Source organism: Melospiza melodia, chromosome 24 (assembly GCF_035770615.1).
Source record: "Melospiza melodia melodia isolate bMelMel2 chromosome 24, bMelMel2.pri, whole genome shotgun sequence".
Taxonomy (NCBI): Eukaryota; Metazoa; Chordata; class Aves; order Passeriformes; family Passerellidae; genus Melospiza; species Melospiza melodia.
In genome coordinates, this window is record NC_086217.1 from 9416214 (window position 1) to 9427085 (window position 10872).

At 46.2% G+C, this 10872-nt stretch overlaps 1 protein-coding gene across 1 annotated transcript; it reads right to left on the reverse strand.

The window, feature by feature from the left end:
- Positions 1-2705: 2705 nt before the first annotated feature.
- KPNA2 (karyopherin subunit alpha 2) lies at positions 2706-10046 on the reverse strand. Its single transcript, XM_063175493.1, has 11 exons — positions 9993-10046; positions 9201-9310; positions 8958-9095; positions 7643-7731; positions 6576-6844; positions 5045-5139; positions 4689-4952; positions 3823-4056; positions 3559-3741; positions 3299-3448; positions 2706-3192 (listed from the first exon to the last, which is right to left on the reverse strand). Exons 2-11 carry the CDS (start codon positions 9267-9269, stop codon positions 3100-3102), a joined length of 1584 nt encoding a protein of 527 aa, XP_063031563.1. The 5' UTR covers positions 9270-9310; positions 9993-10046; the 3' UTR covers positions 2706-3099.
- Between the last annotated feature and the right edge of the window lie 826 nt (positions 10047-10872).

Genomic DNA, 10872 nt, shown 5'->3' on the forward strand with positions numbered 1-10872 from the left:
CTAAAGAGCAATTAAAGGAGTTGTGTTGTGACGTAACAGGGCTTTGGTTTTAAAGGGGTTTTTAAAAGGTTGTATCTTTAGCCAGGTTAAATACCGAATATGGCACTTGTGAGTTAGCGCACGGATGCTCTGAGTAACCCCACGGAGCGCCCCGGAGCCAGAGCTCGGAGGATTTTATTGGGAAATGGAGCAGATCCCACCTGAGCGCTCCGCCGGGACCATCCCGCCTCGGGCAGCGCCCCCTGGCGGCCCCGCAGCGCCACAAACCCCGCGAACCCCAGACAAAAATCCGGGAAGGGAATGATTCCTTCATTAACGCTGGCTTTGCATCATTGTTTCGCAGAGCTTTGTCACAGACGTGTTCTATGAAAATACTTTCCTTAGGATTTATTCTCCTGAGAAGCTGAGAGGCCTCAGGAATAAAATGTAAACAATGATTATCTGCTGCTGTGAAATGCAACAGGTGCATCTGGGATTGGGCCATGTGGTTGTTTCTAATTAATGGCCAATCACAGTCCAGCTGTCCATACTGTCTCAGTCACAAACCTTTGTTATAATTCTTTTTCTATTCTTAGCTAGCCTTCTGATGAAATCCTTTCTTTCTTCTATTCTTTTAGTATAGTTTTAATATAATATAGATCATAAAATAATAAATCAGCCTTCTGAAACATGGAGTCAGATCCTCATCTCTTCCCTGGTCCTGGGAGCCCTGCAAACACCACCATAAAGGTCAATTCTTTCAGTCTCTACAATCACATAGAAAATCATGATTTTCTAACTGATGCTTTTAGGTCAAGGGTGGGTGTTTGACAACAAAGGACACAGGAGGTTTCACTGCAGGTGCATCAATGCCCTGGTTGGTTGCTTTTCCCCCCAGAGGAGTAAAGATCCAGCATTGCAAGGCTGGTGCTTTCCCCTGTGCAGCACCTGACTCTGGTCCCAGGGGTGCTGTGCTGTGGGACCTGTGGTGGCACTGCCCTCCATGGGCCCTGGGTGCCACCTGCAGCCTCAGCCTCCTGTCCAGGGGCAGGCAGGGCTGGAACAGAGCACAGGCACAGCTCAGCCCCTTTAGAGACACCACTGAAAGGTTCAGTACCTGCTACAGCTTTTTTGGAGTTAAAGAAAACAGTTAAAGTGGTGCAGGCCAAAGTATGAAGGTCATGATGAATCAGTTCAGGATGGTGTGGCTTTTACAAGCCTTTGTGACAGGTAGAATCTGTGAGCCCTGCTGGTGCACCAGTGACAGCAATGTGTCACCAGGGCCACGTTCTGAGCTGGATGCAGGAACTCCCACAGCTCCATTGGCCCAGCAGGACAATCATTATGGCAGTGACTCACAGATTGCTCTGCACAACACACTGTTGTTGCTAATGAGATGTATAGGACTGTAGATAGAGACAAATTATCTGCTGCCCTTTGTAACTTCATCACAATCCAGCAATAGCCAAGCTCCAGACTGGTCCCAGGGATGGATGTCAGCACCAGCCTCAGTCAGGGAAGGAACCATCTGCCAGCAAGTGTGGGACAGGGAGCAGCAGACCTGCCCCACACCAATGAAAGCAGGAGTGACATCATCTACATTAGCAAGAACACACTTAAAGAGATCTATGTTAGCAGCACACAAGAGTGAATTCTTCATGAAGCACACCTGATCTTCATGGATTGCCAAGGAGTTACACCCAAATCCACTTTTCTACACCTCTGCACTTCAAAATAAAGTTGGAAGCATACAAAAGGTGACTAATACAGGAGACAATACCAGATTCTATCAGGTTCACCTAGCAGAATAAAGGGCTTTTTTTGTGTTTTGGTTTTGTTTTGTATTTGTTTGAGTTTTTTATTCCTCTCCATCCATAAAGGTGGAAGCAAAGCTAATGGGAACTCTGGGAGAATTGCCTACATATCAGAATTTCCTCCCCTACTTTTATTAATAAAAAGTAACACACTGTGGTCCAATTAGATCATGTTTATTAAACATCTAGCCCTGAACTCTGACCTCTCCTACAGCATCATTGGAGCTGGAGACACTCAGTAAGCTGAGACAATGTAGTTATTCCAGCACATTTGACTCCTGGGAGGTTTAAGTTAAATAGCTCAATCCAAGGTTTTCCAAAAAAGATGGAAAACAGAACTACAGCTCTTCTTCCATGCAATACTCTTCCCCCTGCAAACTCCATCCTGCACAACCCCTTTGAGGGACAAAATGGGTTCCTGTAAGTAATGACTTTAGAAATAAAGGGACAGCTGATTCCAAGACAAAGCCTTCATTTTTGCTCTCAGGGGCAGGCAACTGCTTCAAAGCATTTCCTATGCTCTATCAAAAGGGTACCTGAACATGTATGGAACAGGTTAACTGCTGTACTTACCTCTCCTCCAAACCACTACTTACAGTTAAATAGCACTACTAGTCTTTAAATATTTCTCCAAGAGGCTATGCACACACAGGGCAAGATGAATCAGATTTCTATAGGAAGTTCCTGGAGAGAAGCAGCAGTTCCTTGGTCCTGTAATAGAAGGCTGCTGCATGCAGAAATCAGAGCTTGGGGTGACCAAGCTGCTTTAAATTCACCATCTTCAGCAATGAATCTTTCATGGTTTTGCACCTACCTTCATGTCATTAACTACTTTTGTCTAAATTTTCCTTATCCCATCAGTCAGCTTTTAAGAGAGCAAGTTAAATTTTGACACAGTTCAATTTGATGTACTGACAACACTTTATTGAAGTTCAAGTAAGTCTTCCTTAAAAGCCTGTTCAGTGTATTTATCACTGCAACAGGTAGTGTAGAAGGTAAGAGGCTGTGGGGAGGCCTGCAGAGCAGTGGCTCAATGCTCTGTGAGAGGCCTGAATTGCTCACATGCTCTCTTTTCCCAGACAAGGACAGAAACAGGAAGTATTTACAAGTACATCTCAAAGAATGAGGTTTACATTTAAAAATTCACAAATACATATAGAGTTGGAACTGTTCAAGTATGTTTCAGTTGGACAAAGTGCTACAGAACACAGAAAAACCAGTAAAGGCAGGAGGACCTATTAAGACAAAGAGGTGGCAGTCATTTGTGTGCTAAACCACTTGTAGGTGGCTGCAGTATATGCAAGACCTAGAAGTTAAAAGAATTTGGGGTACTGTCCTGGATTTGGAAAGTGTAGCTGTCAGCAGTAGAGTCTGGTACAACATTTTGGTCTTCCTCTTCCTAGAAGGAAAGAAAAGAAGAAGGTTGGAATAGCAGTGGCATTTGAATCTACTAGTCAGTGCTGGAATAGAAAATAAAAGTGAAAGAAACCCCTGAAGCCACTTACTTCTGCTGAAAAGTATTTCTCAATGATGGAGGATGAGGCTCTGTACACTTGCTCGTTTTCATGGGACTGGAGAGCTTCAATTCTGTCTAGACCCCCACACTCCTCAATCATGAGGCAAAGCTTTTCAGTCTCATTAATCTTCTCAGCAGCCTGCAACAGGAAAAGTGTGGAATTACCTCTGGAAAGATACACAGCAGCAGCTACTGGAGAGCCTTTAGCAACAACATGGACAGTAATCAAGTATAACTGCACCCACATACCAAGAAGATGTTGGAAACTGCATCCAGGATAACGAGCACAGTTTTGCTGTCTTTAGTTGAGAGAAGATTCAGCAGGGGTTCAAGAACACCAGCCTGAACAAGGTACACTATCTGGTCAATTGTTCCACCACTTGTGTAGTTCGTCACAGCCCACACAGCTTCCTTCTGAGACTTGAAATCCCCCTGTGAAGGTAAAAGCAGAGTGTTTGAACACAGAGAAGCAATAGGAAAAGGCTCAACATGGTAAATATAGGCTTTGTTTACCTTCCTCAGAATAGCAATGAGATAAGGCACGAGACCGTGGTCTACAACTCGCTGGATCTGATCCTGACGCCCAGCAGTGATGTTGGACATTGTCCAGGCTGCTTCTTTCTGAATGTTGTTTTTGTGATGGGAAAGGAGACTTGGAAAGACAGCCAGAGCTCCTGAGTCAATAACAACCTGTGTCTGCTCATCAGTACCAGTGACAATATTTCCTATGGCTCTTAGTGAAGGAGTCTGAAACAAAGATGAATGGAATACTTAGGAAAATTGTTCAAAACCAGATTAGATTATAGCAAACATAGCTATACTTGATGGCCACCCACTCTAACCTTCCCAGTTAACAGCATGACCTGCCATGTACAAGTGGGGTTTGTGCTTCTTGTTAGCATTCCACAGGCAGACACTCACGTCTGTCTGCATGCACAGACTGCACACCTCCCAAGGTCAGGCTGCAAACAACCACCCATGACAGAGCTTAGGGAAACTACCTGCTAAATACTAATGCAGTTTCATTATGCTCTAATTATAGTGTGTACAGAGCACACTTGTGAACACTGTCCCTAGAATTTGGATCTGAAACAGCAATTGAAAGGCAAGCTTCGTGAATGTTGACTGCTGTGCTGGCCTGTGAAGTAAATTCAATGATTAAATAAAGCAGCTTGATAGGCTGCTGATGATGAGGACTGTCTCATTCAGGACAGCACCCAGGCAGGAGAGAAACTGATGTCTCACTTGACAAAAATTAGAACAGGCACCTGACTCATGTATGAAAGGAGCAATTCAGTTCAATGGACACTACTGTCCTTCACTTGCTTGATTTGAATCATGGCTAGAGCTGCACAATAGCTGCATATCCAATCCCTTACCATTATTGGCAGGTCACTACATCCCAGGAGTCTCACAAGTTGGGGCACCAATCCAGTTTTCACAACAACTTCTATCCTGTCATTGGAACCATCTGTGAGGTAGGAAATTGCCCAGCATGTGTCTGCCAACACCTCGGGGTCATCGTGGTGCAGGAGGCGCACAAGGGTCGGGAGGATCTGCTGGATGGCTTCGATGGGAGGGGCGGGGTTCTTGTTGCGACACAGGTTCGAGAGGGTCCACGTAACATTGCGCAGATATCCAGACTGCAATGGTTAATAACAAAGAATAAACGGTTAGCAATAATTCAGCTAGGCTCTACTCAGTAATTGTAACTTGAATCACTCTGCACACTTACAGCCAGGGAAGAGAGGTCAGGAACAGCGAGGAGACTCAGCAGAGGCTCGATTGCACCATATTTAATAACCAGGTCTCTGTAGGCAGAACCATCCCCTGCAAAGAAACAAGAAAAAAAGCCAGATGAAGACCAGGAAAAAAGGAATATGTGTACACAGAACCACTGTGTGTTAGAGGATTAATTGTTCTAGTCCTTAAGAAAGGCTGGATAAAATCAGAAGGAATGAGAGGACAGAAGGACTAGTGCCATGGTTCAGTCACATGACAAGCATGTTCAATCAAGCCACTGAGCTTCACCTTTTGTGTTAGAAGAAGAGGTAATGTAATGCAGAGTGTTTTCTGTGCAGCTTTTCCTAAAGCTGTATAGTTCATAACCATGCACGGTCTTGCATGTTTCTTTGGAGACAAATCCAAGCCCTACACTAGAACAGAGCTATTCCCACAATATGGGACTTGAAATGCAGTATAATCATCAGCTGAATGACTGGGCACTACAGAATAAGGCTGATGGCATGTCAGAGTTTGACTGAGAATTCAATTGCAGGGTATAATAAATACCTTATAATTGATTTTAAAAGTCTAAGGACAAACATTAAGAAAACCCCAATCAAACAAGGCTTTTAAACAAGATAACATTCTCTGTGTGAAGATTCACTGTTCTCTAGGGCTCAGCCACTGGACACCATAATACAGCAGGTACAATATTTAATTATATTATTTATTTTGACCAATTTTTAAAGACTGGGTCCAACACTGGCTGATCAAGTAATCCAGAGGGAAGCATGAGAAACTTCAGTGTACCAATACCTATTAGCAAGCAAGGAATATTGGCCATCACATACAGAATTATTTGAGTCACTGCTTCCTGCCTTCCCCCTTTTAGTCAACACACAGAACAGAGCACATTGCTGAGTCACAAAAACACTGTGATGTCTGAAAAAGGTTTGTGTTGTAGCATGATTAGAGATCCATCAAAGCTGAAATCTGGAAGCAGTGCCCACAATACTGCCCACAGGCTGGGCCAGGCGTTGCATGAGCTCTGAAGACAAAGTTTCCTGCAGCTAGCTCTGCAATGCAGGGCATGTCATGACTGGAAAACCACTGGGGCAGAGTTCCCAAGCAGCTCAGCACAGGGCATGGCACAGCAAGAGTGATGTCAGTGATGCCCTCCCACCTCAGACAAGGGGACAGGTCTGAATTCCAGAATTCACAGAATCACCGGGTGAGAAGAGACCTTAAAGGTCAAGTCCAGCCCATGCCCTAATACCTCAACAAAACCATGGCATCCAGTGCCATATTCAGTCTTTTTTAAAACACATTCAGGGATGGTGACTCCACCACCTCTCCAGGCAGACCATTCCAGAACTTTCTGTAAAAAACTTTTTCCTAACAGCCAACCTATATTTCCCTTGGTGCAGCTTGAGACTGTGTCCTCTGGTTCTGTCAGTGCTGCCTGGAGAAAGAGCCCAGCCCCACCTGACTAGAACCTCCTGTCAGGAGGATAATGAGAGCTGTGCAGCACAGGGACATACCTGCAATATTCCCCAAGGCCCACACAGCCTGCTCACTGATGTGAGTGTGTGGAGAGGCTAGCAGGGAAATGAAGGCTGGGATTGCCCCTCCATCCACCACTGCCCTGGTTTGCTCTGACGTGCCAGAGGCGATGTTGGTGAGTGCCCAGGCAGATTCAAACTGGATGGGGCTGCAGTCTGCTCTGCCCAGGAACGAGACGAACTTGGGAATCAAACCAGCCCGAATGATGTTGTCTATTGGGGGTTGTTTCTCTCTTGAGAGGAGTTTCCTAAGGAGGAAGGCAAACAGGAAGCATTATTTTTGCCTGCAGACATCTGAACAACAAATTCAAGTCTTAAAAGCACCATAGGTAAAAAGTTTAGCATTGCCTTAACATGCAGAGAAGGCAACACAACACAGCATGAAAGAGAAATGCAGACAAGCTCAACACTGCCTTCCTAGGCCTCTGCTAATGCTGGGTTTGGCATGTCTGCACTATGGGAGAGGTTCTGTTCAGCCTCTGAAGTAAAACAGACTTGCAGGAGTCATTACACATCTGAACTGCTGGAGGCTTCTCAGCAGAGAGCTCAGTGACTGCCAGAAGCAGCACTGCAGCAATATGCAAGCCTATTAAAGGATCTTTTAGATTGGGAAGAAGAAACAAACTCAGCAGACTTCAAACCCCAGTCATCTTACTGTTCACATTATTCTAAGGTGGATTGCCACACTCCTACATATCAGACTCGAGTGTTAACACAGTTTAAAGGTGCCCTACTTTGCTATAATAAAGGGTTTACTATAATTACTCCTTCAAATCTAAGGTGACTGCTATTAAATTTGCCACCACTAGAGCAAATTACTTCTTCCTACTAAAATATTCAGGCACTTTAAATATTCAAAAGCCACATGGTTTGAATAAAACTATGCCTAAGTTATGGGTAACTCAACATGGTATATGAGATGGTGTTTATTGAAACACTGCCTGATAAGAAAGACATAAGCAGCCACTTAGGCTTATAAGTCAATTCTCTCACCTTATCTAGTTACTGGCTTGCACAGCTGAGCTAGTTTCCTCTGAAGTGCTTACCTGGCAGCTTGAGTAGCCTGTAGCTGAAGCTCCATGTTATTACTATTAACTCCTTTGACTATTTCTTCCACTGACCAGTGTGCCAAAACCTGTACAAGAAAACACGACACGAGTGCTTCACTGGGCCTGTTGGGCATTCCTGACCACAGAGAGCTCTTACACAATACCATGAAAAGGCCCCAATTTACAGCCACTGCCCTTAGTACCATGAGGTATTCTAAAACCTCAGCAGCTACAGCTGCATCTGCAGTTACCTGAACTGCTGAAAGCTTTTTTAACCAAGTGCTTCATACCAGTCATGCTAGGCTTAAAATGTAGCTGCAGCCAGTGATGCTTTGAGAAGACTAACATGGAAGAGAGGCCAGACAGAGTTAAAGAATAAAGTAGGTATTTATTAAAAGGCCTCAATGGATACACCTTGGGCAGTACAAGAGCCTGGCCAGGACTACATCAAAGATGAACCAAAATGGTCACAAAATGGACCATGGTCACAACCACAAATGGTAACAAGGTCTGACACTTTTTTAAGTTTTGGTTCATTTGCATATTGGAGTTAATTGTCTGGTTATAGCTTTAGGTTATGATGTTCCATCCTCTTTATTCTTCTCTCATCAATTCACCATTGTTTATACTTTTTGGGCCTGGAGGTTGAAATAGTTGTCCTTGACCAAGCTGGAAAAGGATTGTTTTGTCTGCCTACCCTGTGAAGAGAACTTGCTAACACTTAAGCCTCCCCTTTGAGGAGGCTCAGAGGTGCCCTTATTGCTCTCTATAACTTCCTGAAGGGAGGCTGTAGACAGGTGGGGCCTCTTCCACGGGGCAGCACAGACAGAACCAGAGGACACAGTCTCAAGATACCTCAGGGAAGGTATAGGTTGGATATTAGGAAAAAATTTTTCACCAAAAGAATAATAAAATACTGGAATGCTCTTCCCAGGGAGGTGGTAGAATCACCATCTCTGGATGTGTTTAAAAAAAGACTGGACATGGCACTTGGTGCTATAGTTTAGTTGAGGTATGTTAGGGCATAGGTTGGACTGGATGATCTTAGAGGTCTCCCCCAGCCTCATTATTCTGTGATTCTGTAATAAGAAGCTCAGAGTTACACACTACAGAATCTGAAAAATATGAAGGCTAAATCTTAAGGCATGCCCAGTTGTGTGTAAGAGTGCTGTCCATTAGAGGTGATAACACAGGCCTGAGCTGACAATGCAGATGGTAGCAGTGCTGTCCTGCCCTGGAGAAGGGCTCATGCTGGCCTGGCTGCAGGACCTTAGAGGGTAACACCCTACAAGTGTTCTGAGGACCCACTTACCTGGTTGCCTTTGTTTTCCTGAAGGGGAGAAGTAGCATCGTCTGGTAAAGTGCTCACATTTCTTCTTTTAAGCATCTGATCATCTTTCTTAGCTTTCCTCAGCTCCACATTGACTTCGATTCGCCTCCTTCTCATTTCCTGCAGGAAAAACACTCAGAGTAAGTTCTTGGCTTTCAAAACTTAGAAACTTAGATTTAAAGAGACAACGGCTGGATAAAGTACTAATTGCACCAGAGTACTCACTGTGCTGTCCTTTCCTTTGTTCTTGAATCTATTCAATCGAGCCGATGGTGTATTCTCATTAGTAGACATCTTGCTTTTTAGAGTTTCGAGCGGGACAGATAAAAACAAGCCTGAAAACAGAGTAAAGGCGAGATTACTCCGCAAAGTTAAATTTTAAAAATTGGATCCATACTCAAGAATAAGAGGCACTTGATTGTATTAATACTATAACAACATGTGACTTGATCAACTGCTGGCTCTTTAAAGAGCCAGATGTTACAACAAGCTCTAGCATCAACACAAAAGCAGAAGACACAGTCACGCGATTTTAAGAAACTTTAAACCAAATACTATTAGTTATTATTTTCAGGAGCAACATAGATTTTCCTTTCCACAGACAACACACCCATGCTGTTAAATACTATTTTCACTATCACATACCTGTGCTGCACAGGATCCCACCCAGCCCCACCCCGACCTTTTTGGACGAGAACAGCGAGCTCTCGCAATGGGAAGGATCCAGAGGAACGTTTGCAGAGCGGGTGCAGCCAGCAGCACATAACAACGGCTACACGGGTAACGAAGAAAACCCCTGCACCTCGGCCACCCCCAGCATAAGAACCGGCTTCGCTTCGGCCACAGCTCCGGCGGAGCGCCAACCCGCGCTGGGATACACCAGCCCTGCCAGCCGCAGTGCAGACCGCGGAGAAGCAGGAGGTTCCCGAGAGAGGCCCCGGCAGGATTGCAGGCAGAGCACGGCTTTTTCCAAAAGGGCAGCGCAGGCCCCGCGTCCCCGCCGCCCCGGCCCCGCACCTCGACCGGAGCCGCCGCCGGTCGCTCCGCTGCTGCCGCACGCTGCCACTGCCCACGGCCGCCCCACGCGGCATTTAAATTTCCCGCGGCCGCGCCCTGCCATTGGCCAGTTCGAGCCAAAGCAAGGTTCTGATTGGCCGGTTTGAAAGCAGCCCGGCTCGCGATGACGGGGAATGCCCTCCCGGAAGCGCCGGTCGGACGTGACGTATGGACAAGCTCCGGTACTACAGCTCCCGGCGTGCCCTGCGCAGGTAGCGCCAGCAAGGCCTGTGTGGGGCGGCGCGGGGCACGCCGGGAGCTGTAGTGCGCTGTGGGGCCGGGCTCGGTGATATTCCGGGACGGGAGCGGGGGGTCGGAGTGAGGGAATTGCGTCCCCGGAGGGGTCTCGCTCTGAGCGGTTTGGGGCAGAAGCACCCATTCCCTCATGCAGAGCGCAGATTCTGCCTCAGTAACCAGCGCGGCACCGCACGCTTCCCCCGCGACATGGGCGTGTAGTGACAGGACGAGGGGAACGGCTTCAAATCGAAAGAAAGTGGGTTTAGATGGGATATCGGGAAAAAATTCTTTCCTATAAGGGTGGTGAGGCCCTGGCACAGGTTCCCAGAGAAGCTGTGGCTGCCCCATCCCTGGAAGTGTCCAAGGTCAGGCTGGATGGGGCTCCAAGCAACCTGGGGTAGTGGAGGGTGTCTCTGCCCATGCCAGGTGCTGGAACTGGATCAGCTTTAAGGTCCCAACAAACCCAAACCATTTTGTGATTCCATGGCTCCATGCCTCACTTATTGTCTCCTAGAAATGTGGTGCACAGAAATGCAAAGAAAAGGGCATAGGAGATTGCAGTTGAAAGCAGTTCTGCAGCCAGCAGGGCAGATGGAAACCAAAT

Coding starts and splice junctions, on each gene's coding strand:
- KPNA2 (XM_063175493.1), bottom strand. CDS start 9,269: ATGTCTACTAATGAGAATACACCATCGGCTCGATTGAATAGATTCAAG. Junction 9,096..9,200: donor ACAAAGGAAAGGACAGCACA/GTGAGTACTCTG, acceptor TTTTTCCTGCAG/GAAATGAGAAGGAGGCGAAT. Junction 3,449..3,558: donor CAGTTTCCAACATCTTCTTG/GTATGTGGGTGC, acceptor TTCCTGTTGCAG/GCTGCTGAGAAGATTAATGA.